At 39.3% G+C, this 15,881-nt stretch overlaps 1 protein-coding gene across 11 annotated transcripts in view; it reads left to right on the top strand.

The window, feature by feature from the left end:
* Positions 1-15,881, top strand: part of LOC137128581 (triple functional domain protein) — a 70,701-nt gene that overhangs the window by 29,766 nt on the left and 25,054 nt on the right. For 10 of the 11 annotated variants that reach the window (XM_067506866.1, XM_067506837.1, XM_067506847.1 and 7 more), the window contains 13 exons: positions 557-631; positions 2,688-2,802; positions 4,268-4,460; positions 6,615-6,719; positions 6,941-7,137; positions 7,563-7,812; positions 8,536-8,658; positions 9,143-9,334; positions 10,724-10,855; positions 11,097-11,327; positions 11,976-12,098; positions 13,136-13,327; positions 13,888-14,057. In XM_067506866.1, the coding sequence (XP_067362967.1) occupies positions 557-631; positions 2,688-2,802; positions 4,268-4,460; positions 6,615-6,719; positions 6,941-7,137; positions 7,563-7,812; positions 8,536-8,658; positions 9,143-9,334; positions 10,724-10,855; positions 11,097-11,327; positions 11,976-12,098; positions 13,136-13,327; positions 13,888-14,057 (2,098 nt within the window). Of the gene's footprint in view, positions 1-556; positions 632-2,687; positions 2,803-3,168; positions 3,328-4,267; positions 4,461-6,614; positions 6,720-6,940; positions 7,138-7,562; positions 7,813-8,535; positions 8,659-9,142; positions 9,335-10,723; positions 10,856-11,096; positions 11,328-11,975; positions 12,099-13,135; positions 13,328-13,887; positions 14,058-15,881 lie in introns of those variants that run through there. The other variant, XM_067506912.1, reaches the window with a different exon arrangement.

Here is a 15,881-nt window from a genome sequence, read left to right as displayed (position 1 = left end):
ACAGAATATACAGTTAGAAATTTGAACCACAGATTAAAAACCTCAGTCCGTTGAGCAACACATCCAATATGGTGGCCTATAGAAAGCATTTTGTGACTTGGTTGAAAAGGTAGAATGGCTGTAGATTCTTAGTTCGGTCAGTGTTGACTTTTATTTAACTTTTTACTCCCTGTAACACTTACTAGTAGATGTTAAAAAAAAAACACCTTTCTACAGACTATACAGAGATCCCCCTTATATCTTTATTATTTTATGATGTCATGACAAAAGTCGCGAGTTTGGCTTTTTCTTTTCATTACTGTTTCTCGAACCACAGTCTATGCATTTCTCACTTTTTCCTCGCGATGCAAGAAATCTAATATGGGACTCAATTTCCTGTGCTGTAAAATCTGCAGATCTCCAGATTACAAGAGTCAAAATCTGCCCAAATAATCTGCCCTCAAGTAAAAATTAATTCATGACTCAGAAAACAAGAAAAGAACATCTAGAAAAAGGACGTTGCTTTTAATTTTTTACTTCAGACCTCATTGTAGTCTCCTATCTTCTCTCTCTCTAGGTTTCAGGAGAAATGAGGAAATGAGGGCAATGGAGGTGCTTCCCATCCTCAAAGAAAAAGTTGCCTTTTTGTCAGGTAAGATTTTTCTATGTGTCTAGTCTCGCTAGTCTGATAAACTCAGTACTGAGATCATTGTGGATGAGGCTAATGAAACACAACTCCCAGATATTAAATTGCATACATTCAAATCTTTCCTCTTTATTTCTGTCATTCACACAGAATCAAACATACAGAAACAATAATAATAATGATGTTAATGGGAATAAATGACGGGTCAACTGAGGCACAGATACTTGACCTGTCATCACTCACATATATGCACACACACAAGGACTATATACACAGGCATCTATTGTTTAGTCAGCAAGACTACAGAATAGGCTGCTACAGCTGCCTCTGTCCTTACCCCCTCTAAGAGAGGCTCAACACACACACAGTCATATCGTGCCAGGGAAAACTTGCTGGAGGCCGAGCTGGAGATATGGATTGCCAAGAACATCCAACAGGATTATTTGTGCAACACACAGAAACAGTATTCAGTGTGTGTGAGAGAGAAAGTTTTGTGTATTTTCATCACTTGTATCTGTATAGATGCAAATGCATTAAAAAAGTCTGTACAGTAGATCAGAGCTGTACTAAACCAAAGTGAGATGATAATTAGTGTGTGTGCATGTGCATGTAGCACCGCCAGAGGTCACAGGAAGAAACACAACGATGAGGATTATGACTCAAACAAATGCACAGAAATTGAGAGAGAGAGAGACCGATGTTGCCATCCAGATGACTTGCTAGCAGCTACATCCCATAGTAGTCATGTAATTGGCTTTAAAATGAAGGTGGGAGGGAATCGGAGGAGGGACTGCTGGTGAAAAGGGGGATAAATGAGCTAAGCCTGTTATCCCAAATCAGGCCCCTAATAAATCGGCCATGTTCAGCCTCACTCATGTTTGCCTGTTTGAGCATTTGATTTTCTCCTCTAAACAACCAGGTTGAGCCTACGGGCTTACAGCAACCCGACTGAACTCAACTAATTTGTGGGTTGAGCAGTCAGCCTGTGCTTGCAAGCTCCCACGTGAGTGGAGCAGCTTACTGTGGCAGTTTAAGAACTAAGAGCAAAATATTGTTATGATGTCAGATATTCTTATTTTAGTCTTGGCAACATGTAAATAGTACCAGCCACCAACTAAAATGACAAATAATATTCAAATGATCCCAAACGTCCACACTGAGTAAGGTTATCATTCATCACATTCAGTTACAATGCATTTAGCTTGCATTTGTTTGGAATAATTAAATCGCATTATAATTAGCTTTTATATTTCTACGTTTTAGTCATGCTCATGAACAGCAGTAGGAATAGCTACTTAATTTGGTTATTTTGAGTTAAATATACAAAGAACTAGCTATTAAATATTCTAGTCAGCATCTAATCACTTTGGTGATCCTTTTTCATCTAGCACCGCCAGCAGATCAAAGCTGTTATTGTTTTTCCTGTAAAATATCTTAGCATCCATTGGTCTTCTGCAAACAAATCCTTATAGTTTTGGTCATCAACTGTGTTGTGCCAGATAAGAACTGATGTTTAGTCTTGTTTGCATTTTGTTTAGACCCCTTAGATCAAAACTATTGTATTGCATTGTTTCATTTTTGATTTAAAATTTTAATAATCCTACCATTGTTTGAAAATTTGGATTGATTTATTTCTACTTTGTGACAGCAACTTTTTTAAGATATGCTTTGTTCTATTTGTTTGCTTGTCGAGAGAATATTAATTGTAATTAATTTTAAACATGTTGCCATGGTCATTTAATTTAGTATGCTCAGCATCACATATTTGACAAGCCTATGAGTCATTTGGTGTATTAGGTGACTTGTTACTATGATGGCTATTATACTCTACATTATACGCTACCCTCTGTCTCTAATAATGTGCTGATATGAAATTTTCACTCTCCTTTAAAAATTTAAAAGAACATAATGAATACATAGTTTGAGCAATAAAGCAATGCAAAATCCTTTTTTGTATGAAAATGATTATCCTTTTTATTTATTTTTTGTTATGTTATCTTATTCTAATCTGACTTCCTCTGTGCGTGTGTGTGTTTGTCGGTGTGGGTTGATTTGGCATCAGGTGGCAGAGACAGACGCGGGGGTCCTGTGTTAACGTTTCCATCACGCAGCAACCATGACAGAATACGAACTGATGACCTGAGGAGACTGATCGCCTACCTTGCCGGCATCCCTAGGTGACAGATTTTATTTTTACATTGTTCTGTTCTTACATTTTTTCCTTAGTGAAGTAAAAGCAATGACAAAAAAAATAGCAAAAATCTAGAGCAATTAAATGAGGTTCTGTAAGCAAACACGTGAGAGAGATGAGATGACCATGTGAGAGGCCAGAGAGAAACAGAGTGAGAAATTATTTAAGACCTCTTAGCCAGTTAGCTGTTAGCAGCTTCTTCACTGCCAAAAATCCATTATAGTGATGTAGTGAGATGCATAGACAGAGAGGGGAAAGCCTGAAATAAGAGAGGGATGTCTAACAGAAAACGAAGTAGGGATGAACACTGAAAAAGCAATGGAGAGATGGGGGGAGGGGAGGGGTGGATTAAAACTGACAGAGACGAGAGCGCATGTGTGAGGAGGTGTGTGAGTGAGCGAGCAATTGTGTGTGTGTGTGTGAGAAAGCAAAACAAAGTGTCGCAGTAGCTGAGGCAGTGCAGCAGCAGCAGTAGTCGGTACCGTGGACGAGTAGCTCCTCGCCTCTGCAGGTAAAACATCTCCTCTCCACCTAGGATTACTTCTTTGTTGATCACCATCTCTATCCATCCATTTTAGTCCATCCCTCTCTCTCTACCTGCTCTCCTCTCAAATCTCTGTATGGTTCAAAATGTAAATCCATTGTATATCTTTCCCTTTAATCCCCCCAGCATTTAAACACTCACTTTCATCATGTTATGGTTACGTATTTTCATCAGCTCTTGGAAGTGTATGCTTTTGGTGACCAAAGGCGTTCTATTTTTGGAAAGACAACATCTGCACATTGCTGGCCATCTACCGTCAGGCTCATGCAAAGAAAAAGGGAGAGGTTTTTACAGATACAATAGTAGGGATTTTTTTTTTTATGTGAAAAAGGTTAAAAAATTAAATCTGTGCTTTTGAATTACAGTAATTAAAGTAATTTGGTGGGTCAAAAACTACCAATAGTTGTAGCAGATTTTGCTTTCAGGTAGTAGTATACCTGCGTGCGTGCGTGCATGTGTTTGTGTGTGTGAGTATTAACAATGTCAGCCAGCGCATCACAGGGATATAAGGTTGACAGTGCACAAATGTGTTGATTTGTAATTCCTTTTTTGTGCAAACATTTGTGGGTCTCCCTTTGCAGCTTTCTGCGTGGGTGTGGATGTGTGTGTAAATGTGTGGGTTGGATATGTGCTTGATGCGTAGGCTTTTCACAGTATAGAAAATGCGTCATCTCACTGTTGTGTTTTGATTTTTTTTTTTCTTCCCCCCATTTTTCTTTTCTTTCTCTCCATCACCCCTCTCTCATCCTTTCACACGTTTTTCATCTACCCTTCCTCTCTTTCTTTTTTCTCTGGATTATACGATCTGAAATCTCTCACCGACCCTTCACTCTCTCACATCCTTCCCTCCCCTCTCTTCTCTTTAATTCCTCCCACTCCCGCCGACCTCCATCCCTGTCCATCCCAGTGAGGAGGTGTGTAAACATGGCTTCACAGTCATTGTTGATATGCGTGGCTCAAAGTGGGACAGCATCAAGCCTCTGTTGAAGATCCTGCAGGAGTCTTTCCCATCCTGTATCCACGTTGCCCTGATCATCAAGCCCGACAACTTCTGGCAGAAGCAGAGGACCAACTTTGGAAGCTCCAAGTTTGAATTTGAGGTGAGATGGAAAAACATCTCCATTCTCCATTGCACAGCTTCAGAATATTTTGCCTGATCTTGCTGCTGTTGGTTATTTTCATCTGACAGGTTGCAAAGGTTTTAAACCTGCTTAAAAGTTGATAACATTCCAAAGTCGGGAAGAATTATGTGAGCTGCATACAAAGGAAATGTTGACTGCAGCTATGTTATTTTATGCTTAACTTTGTACGACAGACCTGACAATTACACATCTCGGCATGCTTTAATACATTTTATAAGCTCCCAGATATAGAGAAATAAAGTGGGAAGTGGAATAAAAGTCAACCATTATCCCTTCATTTGCTGTGCTTTCAGCTGAGTTGTTAAAACGACCGCTGTCCCATCCACCCTCCAACCCCCTCTGAGCTTCTCATTGTCAGCACATTTTATTATTTTCCTCTCCCCCACAGTTTTTGGATGAGAACATCACTAGCCAGCTGTCTAACAGAGGAAGAATTTCATCAACCCAAAAACAGCACACAGCGGATCACAAGCACGAGTGTTTGTGACACTGTCAGTCAAGCGTCAGAGCACATTTTTGTTTTCACAGCTGATGATGCATTCACGAGAACAGACATATTTTTGTGCTTGAGGTGTTTCTTAGTTATAAGCGTGACACATCAGTGTACACCGCTGCAACGTACGCGTTAAACAGTGAAGGGTTTATTCTGCTTTTGAAAACGGTAAAAATGTCTTTGTAAGATTACAATGATAATTATCTTCCTCTCATTCAAAGTAGTCAGGCATTGGCTAGTATAAGCCAATGTGGTTCTCTGTCTAATACATTTCTAATACTGCATCATTAGCCTTTGAATATAGCTTTGTGAGTGAATGTACTGGTACAGAGTACTGGTACTCTGACACGTCCACAGACTTCATCCTGTTGTCTCTGATGACACTAGATTGATTTTTGTTTGTTTGTTTGTTTGTTTTTTTTATAGGAGGCATAGCGAGATGCTGCAGGGCAGGTTTCGGCTATCCCCTGTCATTTCACATGGCCATTGGCTGGGTGCACTGCATGAAGTGTTTTTTATTTGTACCCGTCTTTGCCCCCGTCGTCTTTATCTGACCTTATGCAAATATATGTATGTTATTGCAAATGCTGGTCTTCTACATCCAGTATTCTCAGCCCCGTTAGTCACACTTTGTAAATGGAAATTTAGAGGTAGGACACATTTCTCCCCATCTTACTTATTAAATTGAGACAAAAACAAAGAAAACCCATTTCGTCCTCAGTTTTGAGTTTAGATTAACTTTTCCTGTGGGTGGAAGACACTTTAGCTACAGTCCTATCTGATCTTCTCTCTTCATCATTCAACAGTTAAGAATATTGATTAGTAAGCAACAATGTCAAGATGAAGCATGCATCAGTATTTTCCACTGGCAACAGCCCCTGTGCCTTCTGTATCTAAGGACAACAGTGTGGTTCTGCATTGTTTGGCCTAAACAAAGCTATCAAGCTATCATTCTGTCTCCAGCCATCTCTGGCCGTGTGTGTGGGGGTGTTGTGCGGAGGTGGCTTAGCAGAAACACAGAGGCACTGAATCCAAACAGGGAGATATTTCCTCACTCACGCTCTGAAATTGATAATTTAACATGCAATTGTTGCTTGGAGAGGATTTGTCTTTCGTTTCACTATGAAGTAAAGGAAAAGCTGAAGTGATGAAAGGAATGGTACAAAGGTGTTTTACGGGATTTAATTTTGATGTTAGAAGTTGCAAAAGCCTTTTAGGTCATTGCAACAACACAAGGATAGATGCCATAGAAAGTGTAATTTCCTGAATTGTCTTAGTTTATATTTATTACAGTGATACACGACTTCTGCATATATCACTTCTGCAGTATGCAGCAGTGGTGACGTAGTGAGAATAAAATGTGCTTACGATATATCATTGATAAATTAAGTGATTAATTAAATTTATTTTCTTCTGCTGTCAAATCTTTTGTTCCTACTCTTTGAGAAGCAGGGATTGGTCACATCCTCCCTAAATACTATTCTCAACAGCACTAGAAGCATTGAAGAGATGAGAAGCATTTTGTACTCAATTTACTGAAATCAAGTAAAATCTGCTCTGAAGCAGCTTCAGTCCCTTTCTCTCTCCTTAATGGTTTCCCTCTACCTTTCTTCTTTCAGACAACCATGGTGTCACTAGAAGGCCTGACAAAGGTTGTGGACCCCTCCCAGCTGACAGCGGACTTTGATGGCAGCCTGGACTACAACCATGAAGAGTGGATAGAGGTCAGATAGTCTACTCAAGCTGTCAGTCAGTGGTGTACTTTAGGCTCAATATGTAAATCTGTCACAAATCCTCAGTGACTGTCAAATGTAGAATTACTAAAGTCGTTAACCAGAAACTAAGTGGCGGAATAAATAAAAGAAAGAATACATAAAAGCTACACAATTAGCATTAACACAATCAGTATTTGCCCTTTTTATTTTTCTATTTTTGTTTTTTCCAGGTGCGTGTAGCATTTGAGGAGTTTTCTGGTCATGCCACCCAAATGCTGGCCCGATTAGAGGAAATGCAAGAAACTCTGTCAAAGAAAGACTTTCCGCAAGACCTGGATGGAGCCAGGAGGATGATCGAAGAACATGCCACACTCAAGAAGAAAGTAATAAAAGCTCCTATAGAGGAGCTGGATACTGAGGGACAGAGGTAAGAACGCACAAATACTGAATTTGTGGCTTTTCTTTTTTGCTTAAATTAAGACTAAGTAGGATATCAAATGCTGGAAACTTTTTTTCTACATGTTTACATATTGTCTTGGCCACATCAATAATAGCCCTTATTCTTTCTTTCCCTCAGATTTACTTAGTTGATTGTGGCAAACAGATGTGCAAGACAGTTTACATGCAATAAGACAATCTAAATAAAGAAAATATGATAGTTACAGACGATATTCACAAGAATCTGATCCCTGCAATGTACTGCTAAGCGAAACATTTATTTTATTTTATCTGTGCTAGTTACAAGTCAAATATTTTTCATATACAGTAACATCTCACAGAAATGTAAAGCTTTATTCAGAAAAACAAACACAAGTTTATCACTGTTGACCCTTATAATAAATCCATCCCCAGATTGCTCCAGCGCATCCAGAGCAGTGAGTCCTTCTCCAACCGCAATGGCGGCAGTGGTGGCAGTGGTGGCAGCAGCAGTAGCAGCAGTGGGGTGTGTAACGCTGACACCCAGGGCCTGGTCCCACGGATTACCCAGCTGCTGGACAAGCTGCACTCTACCCGGCAGCACCTCCACCAATCCTGGCATGTTCGCAAGCTACAGCTGGACCAATGTTTTCAGCTCCGGCTGTTCGAACAGGATGCAGAGAAGGTTGGTGAATGGGTGGGGGCTCGGTTGTCGTTCAGTGTGAGCAGTGATGTAGTGGTAATCTATAACCACAGCTGGGGATCACTGCAGGCCAGGCAACTGCCAATATAAACAAAAACTTAATTACACCCACAGAAAAACATTGATTTATTCCATTAATGGAGAGCTTATTAATTCATTTTATTTTGGCCTTTAAACAGGGCTTAAACTTTATTTCACAAATAAACATCTTTACACTTCACCACATCTCAAGATAAGACAAAACAGGTTTATGCAGGCTGGCCTGAGCTGTCATATTATATGCAGTGCAAAATAGAAAGAGACGGAGAGAGAAATTTAGAGATCCATGTTAGAGTGAATAAAATAGCAGGTTGCAGAAACAGAGAGCTGCAGTCTTGGATACACTGCAGTAGTAGGAGCTTGTTGCTAGGACACCATAGGCCACAAGTTGTTCTCTAGGAGAGCCTGAGAGGATAGTCTTAATAGAGGCAGTCCATTTCTGTGTTCTGGCCTGGAAAGATGACAAGTATGTGCCCACTGCAGCAGCACACAAACACATTAGCCGTATGGTTTTATCCATACAGCTATGTGCCAACTGTCTGTTTTTACCTGCATTTGCAGCTGTGGAAGTTGTTGGTGCACTCTTACAGTGTGTGTTTGTATATGTTTTTAATTCGTGGGCTAACCTCCCACTGTGCATCTGTCCTGTCATTCCCAATGCCTTAGATGTTTGACTGGATCTTGCACAACAAGGGTTTGTTCCTGGCAGGCTACACAGAGATCGGCAACAACCACCCCCATGCCATAGAGCTGCAAACACAGCACAACCACTTCGCTATGAACTGCATGGTAAGGCATACAAACATACACATGCACACTGATTTGCAAAAGGAGGTGATACTTTTCCACCCACTTGGACTATCAAGCCTGCTCCCTGCACTGTATAATCATATAGTTATTGCACTTAGTATCAACCTCTAGTACTGTGTTTGAGTGTTTGTTTGGGGCTGCCTCTACTTGCATCTGCATTAGTAGGGGCATAATGAGATATCAAGTAATCCTGTTCTTTATCCACAATAGGCCTTATGTAACCATTATGAAACTGTTGAGATGAGGATTCAATCTAGCTAGTAGAGTTTCTGTCCGTGTATAAGAAATAATGTTGACAACCCAGTGGCCCTTGTCTAAGTGTTCCTTTACTCAATGCGATCAGCTCCTCTGTCCAAATTTAGTTATTCAGGATTTGTCTCTCACTTTAATTTATTTTCTCCCACTGAAATGTGTCTTTATTTATCCACATCCCTCTCTTGTCTCCCCATGTCCTGCCAAGCAGAATGTGTATGTGAATATCAACCGCATTATGTCGGTCGGCAACCGGCTGCTGGAGTCGGGTCACTACGCCTCTCAGCAGATCAAGCAGATCTCAGGCCAGCTGGAGCAGGAGTGGAAAGCCTTCGCTGCAGCGCTGGATGAACGCAGCACATTGTTGGAGATGTCAGCTAGCTTCCACCAAAAATGTGACCAGGTAAGTCAGACTCAAATGTGCTGACACAGACATAGACCAGCAGCTACAAAATATTTTGAGACTTTGTTAATTATTCATTTTATCAATTTATATGGATCATGAAAAATTAATTTGACATAATAAGAGTGGCAATATTTTGAGTTGTTTGACCAGCTGAGCAGCACAGCGGCAGAGGGGCTGATGCTGCCGCCGCGTAGTCAGGGGGTTATCAGCCTGAACCTCAGCCAGTTGGCAGGGACCCTTATGTATGGAGTTTGCATGTTCACCCCGGGCTTGTATGGATTTCCTCCTGGTTCCTCGTACAGTCCAAAGATGTGTATATATTAGCTTTAGTGGTGATTCTAAGTTCCCCATAGTTATGATTGTCAGTGTGAGTTGTTGTCTGTCTTTGCATGTCTCGCTTTGTCACCTCTGAGGGAGAGTGTATGCTGTTTGGCAAGTGAATTCTGGGATCGGCTCCACCACCATGCGACGCTTAATAGGAAATGAAGTTAAGATAATGAATGGAGGGTTGGATGTTTGAACACCTGTTCTTAACTGGAAAAGGTTTAATATCATTTGAGAACCAGAAGCAATTTTATCATCTTTGTCCTCTCCAAAAAGAGGAGGGGCTCATACTTTACAAGAATATATGAAATAATCAAAACTCTCTGTAACAGAAACTTTATTTTGAAACTTTATATATGCAGAGATATTATCATTAATCATATTAATTTCAGACAATAAGTAAAGCATTTGTTGGCATTTGCCATGTGCTGTTGCTACTGTCTGTTTGTATTAGTCAGGCCACTGAGGAATGATCCATGGCCTAAAAAAGCAGAACTCAACTAGAGGACATGGGTGGTAGGACTTTTCCGACCCGGAATATTGCTGTCATCAGAGCAGCCTTATATGTTTGTGAGCTAAAATAGGAACAGCTTTTTTCCAAAGGTTTCGGCATGGTCTTTTATCCTCAACACATACGAAGTCTCTGTGCCACTCATTGATCTTACTCTAATTATCTTGCGAGAGATGTTTAAAAGGCAATAATGAGGTGGAAGTCACTCTTACCTTTTCAGCTTTGCTAATTCTTTGAGCCAGTCTATTAGTTTGGTTTTCCTTAATGCCACAGGGTGTACACAAAGTTCCAGGGAGTCACACAGGCATATGACAAATGTTTATTTTATCCATATAAGTGCTTATAACCCTTAGCAACAAAAATCCACAGCTACAAAATGCTGCATGTTTAGCAAAGAAAATGTCCCTCAGGTGATTTCTCCCTCTGTCATGACTAACACTCGACTCCTGGCAAGAGCACAAGGATATATACACCACCATACGCTCGTATAAAATGCTTTATTTTTGAGTGACAGTATGTATAACTGTAAGCATATGTTTCTCTCCCGACAGTACATGAGTAATGTGGACTCATGGTGTAAGGCATGTGGAGAGGTGGATTTACCCTCCGAGTTACAAGACCTTGAAGATGCCATCCACCATCACCAAGGCCTGTACGAACACATCACAGCTGCCTACTCTGAGGTAACATCATATTTTAATGTAAAGATTTAAATGTGGAAAGTCTGCTTGTGTCAAAAGTGTATGGATAGATATATGTATGCAAGAAGTTCTCTGCTCTAGGCAGTTTCCCCTCAGTTTGCTGGCTGCTTGCTTTTGGATTATGTTTATTTTTGTAGGTCAAGTCAAATACCTATATTTATTTTATCACTGTGTAGATGTGTAGTTGCTGTTAGTGAAGATTACCATTAATTTCCAACATCAGGTAAGCCAGGATGGCAAAGCCCTTTTGGACAAGCTGCAGCGGCCTTTAACTCCAAGCAGTGCTGATTCACTGACGGCATCAGCAAACTACTCCAAAGCAGTGCACCACGTCCTGGATATTATCCATGAGGTCCTACATCACCAGAGACAGCTGGAAAACATCTGGCAGCACCGCAAAGTGCGCCTGCATCAACGTCTGCAGCTATGTGTGTTTCAACAAGATGTCCAACAGGTAAACGCATATAGTTTTTGTTTGTGTGCATGCATGCCTTTATTCAAACACATGGCAATTGAAGGATCAAACTAATTGCCTTTTTTCAGAATATCATGAAAGGGTTAGACAGTAATTTGAAAATAGCAGGGTAGCCTGCTGGTTAGAAGAACTGTACTTTTAATAGAAGGTTAGATCCCAGCAGCAACCATATTTCCTATCAAAATGTTTATTTTTTTACTCATCGTGCATTTCTGTGGAAAGGAACATTGGATAAATGCCTAAAATGTAAATGTTTTTTACAGAACAAAGGCTTAAAAGTATAATCAACTGCTTCAATATGATAATACAGTTGCATACTGTCCAAAAATCATGGGAATTCCTAAGTGTTGACATGGCAACCATTGCCATGACAACGGATTTGGGTCATATGTCCATGCAGATGCTGTTCAGTAATGCATCCATTAATCCTGTGAAGCACGAGTTCAGGGAGACAAGCATGTATAGGACTGTTACATGTAAGGCCTCCTGCAATACTGATCTTTATATTGGTTGTTCCTTTTCTGGCACACACTATTGATGATCAGCAACAGTCTTGGTTTAACCACCACCTTAGGGCACCCCCTGGTGGTTGCCTGCTTCCTACTTCATATTTGGGTCTCTGCACAGGTGCTGGACTGGATAGAAAACCATGGGGAGGCCTTCCTTAGCAAACACACAGGAGTGGGAAAGTCCCTACACCGAGCTAGAGCTCTGCAGAAAAGACATGAAGACTTTGAGGAGGTGGCACAGGTAACGATTTTATTTCTCCTTTTATCCCTCTTTTAGGGTCAATCTACATTGTATAATTAATATTGTCCTAATCTTGTTAAATACACAAATAAGCTATGTACAAATAATTGTCAGCCATTTAAAAAAAAATTGCTCTAAATGTGCAGTGACATCGTGTTTTTCCCATTTTATTAATTCATCGAAATGGATATCAAGTAATACATCCCTCCTTTTTATTTAAGTAAAACGTTAAATTCTTTTTTTTTTTTTTTTTTTTTTTAGGCAAATTACTTTCAGACTTAAATTACTTTTAAGTATGATACTAAAGATATTTTATTTGTTAATAAATTTGGTAAACATAGAATGACCAATAAATCAGTTTACTTCATGTTTATTTAGTTTCACATTATGGCATTCCCTTTTAATGGTGGTAGTTCCTTCAATTATTGCGAATATATTTGTCATAGAAAGTGGTTAAAAACTATGCAATCTTCAGCTCTACTGTAGTTAAAATGGAAATAGTTTAGGCTTTACTCTAACTATACTTTTTTTATAAACAGCTTCAGGTACTAATTAATTAATTACTTACTAATTGCCAAATACAATAAATATATGATGTATAAAACAAAATGCATGGTTCAGTATTAAAATATTCAGCAGCATAAATGTTCAAATACAGTCAACTACAGTGAAATGCTGGTTGGACATTGATGTATCATTAAATGTAATAAAAGTAACATATACAATATAATAAATGAAAACAATATTTTTGTGTGGAACGCTTGCCCAGAATGACAGCTGTTAATATCAACCTTTATCCCAGCATCTTTCTCTTCCTCTTTACCCGCACTGTGTTTCCTCCCTCTAGTTTTTTGCTGCGCAGCTCTGGTATCACTACCTATCAGTTTGTACTTTTTCTGCATATCCTGTTCGTCATTTTCTCCAACCCTTTACTCTGTGTCTTTCTGAACATGAGCAGAAAGAGGCACATTTTTTAGGTTGCATTACCTTTTTCTCCTGGGTTAATTCATCTCTGCCTTTCTCCCCCCTTGCTGTAGAATACCTATACCAATGCAGACAAGCTGCTTGAGGCAGCCGAGCAGCTGGCCCAGACAGGAGAGTGCGACCCAGAAGAAATTTACCAGGCCGCCCACCAGCTTGAAGACAGAATCCAAGACTTTGTTCGCCGCGTGGAGCAGCGCAAAGTCCTACTGGACATGTCTGTCGCCTTCCACACTCACGTCAAAGAGGTGGGCAGCTAGGATGATGTAATGATGAAGTGGATGGTGGGCTGTGGGTTTGTGTGGATGGGAGCTTTTAAAGCCCTCTCTGAGCAAGAGAGAAATAATTAACTTGATACAGAATTTGTGTGTACTGTTTTGCTTTAAGAGAAGACATTTTATCTATTTTGAAAAGGATGTTTAGTATAATGATTAGGTTACGGGGAAGGTTAGGCTTCTAATGTGACCATAAATTTAAAAGGAGAATTCAAAATCTCTGAAAGTGTCATCACCGTCATTTAACTGCGTTATTAATTCCATGATGCAACATGATGGCAAAGTTGCGTTACTGATTGAAATGATATGGGAATGTGTGTATTCTGAATAAGTAAGTATTTTAAGCAGTGCAGACTGAAGGAGGCCCATGCAATGTTTTGATTTGAGTTTGAGTTTTGATTTGTGTCTAAGTTCTCTATTTGACAATTTAAAAATAGCATTAGAACACATGCTCCAACTCATTTGAAATTGCAAAAAAGTCATACAAGAACAGTATTGTACTAATAAATCTCATTAACTGACACATCCTGTAGCTCTGGACATGGCTGGAGGAGCTGCAAAAGGAGCTCCTTGATGACGTTTACGCCGAGTCAGTGGAGGCGGTCCAAGATCTGATAAAACGATTTGGCCAGCAGCAGCAGACCACACTGCAGGTCACAGTCAATGTTATAAAGGAGGGGGAGGACCTCATCCAGCAGCTCAGGTAAAGTTTAAGAGTCCTGATTAAAACTGAAACAAAGAGTGAAGCAATAAAACAAGTTCAAATAATAGATTTGTTCTTTAAAAGGCAAATGAGTAGTGTGTTTATAAGAAAATTATCTTTTAACAGTTACAGCAGCAACAGCCTGTATTCTAAAAATCAAAATATACATTGGTAGTCATGAAAGCAAAACCAAAAAATGGTAATCCCCTCATTTAGTGATCTGAAACCAGCCAAAATTTCAGTTGTAACAAAATCTTTAAGGGTGTCTAGCAAAACTAGCATTGGTTGAATCAAGCATCGATAGAGTAAAAAAATCATCCCTTAAAGTCACTCAAACTTAGTTAAGGCAAAGCAAGCAGCCGCAGTGAAAGAAGACAAAACAATCCCTCTGTGAACAGTGAAAATGCAACATATGTAGAGATTTCTTAGTCTGTGCACATTGTCGTCTTCTTTTAGTCTTTCTCTCAATGAATTTTGGTGTTGAATAGAGCTTTGGTAGAGTATTTTATACAAGGACAGTATTTGAATGAAAACATGTATACACTCGTAAACTGTGAAGAGAACTAAATACATGCAATGGAATTGTCTTAAATTTGACAGCAATGATATGCAAGAAAACCTACAAACCAGAGAGATAGGAAGTGGATCCATTTAACCCTCATTATCAAATGCTATTTTTAGTTAGAGGATGTTCCAATCCATCTTCTTCCTCACTCTTCATCCACCCCCTTTTTCTCTCTTTCTCATTTTTTTCTCTTTCTCTTCATCCGCCTCTCCCTGGTGTGTTGGCTCCACAGTGAATTCTTACATAAGTCTGCTTTTATAAGAGCATGTCTACTTGTGTGGCAGTCTCCCTGGGAGACAGCAGTAACTCTACCTTTTGCTTGTGTGTGTGTGTGTGTGTGTGTGTGTGTGTGTGTGTGTGTAAGACTACACTGGATGTGTGCATTTGTGAATTATCATTTTACCCTTGGAATACATCTGTCACGTTGATTAATCAACCTAAAGCCAATCAGAATCTGTCTGACCTCTGCTGTTTCTGCTTACTCATATTTTCCCTTTTGTAACTCACTGGTGTCTGCGTGTTCATGAATTACGTATGTGTCCATCTGTTATCTTGATACAGTACATATAAAAATATTTATCCCATTGGGTGTTTGTATCTTTTATTTTTTTTACAATAATGAAACATGGTTGATTTAATTTTGCTTTTTGGCAAAAAGTGACACAAAGACTTAAAGTGAAACCACATCTCTACCAAATAATCTATATTCAAAGTTTAAAAACCAAAAGAAGTGACTGCTTAAGCATTTTACCCTCTTTAAAGCACTTTGCCTAACTTATCAGGAGTTTAGCTTGTTGGTTATTGAACTCACACAGTTTGTTAAATAGAGATAATCTTGAGTGTAGTTAATGTGTTTAAAGGATTGTAGCATAAATACACCTTCATCTGGAAGGTTCAGTCACTGGTGAATCAGTGTCCTGTTTTTTTACCTGTTACAGTGAATGTGGCAATATGTTTATAAATGTTCATCATTTGTTACATTCATATAAAAATAGTACTTGGAAATTTGCATGACCGAATAAAACAAGCTAACATATGGAATATACTAGTCATTGTTAATGCTGGGGTTTTCTGTAAGTACCCCAGAGACAGAAACTTGTTGCATAGGGAAGCAGGTTAAATAGAAATTAAATATAATTGTAACATAATATTTAGTCTTTAACATTTAAAGGTGATATTTTGTTTGCTCTTTGAGGAGATTATGTACAATAGCTCCATTTTTAATCTACTAATTTGATAGATTCCAGCTAAAGAAACTG

The sequence above is a fragment of the Channa argus genome, chromosome 1 (genome assembly GCF_033026475.1).
Source record: "Channa argus isolate prfri chromosome 1, Channa argus male v1.0, whole genome shotgun sequence".
Taxonomy (NCBI): domain Eukaryota; kingdom Metazoa; phylum Chordata; class Actinopteri; order Anabantiformes; family Channidae; genus Channa; species Channa argus.
This window is presented reverse-complemented; position numbering and strand designations above follow the sequence as displayed.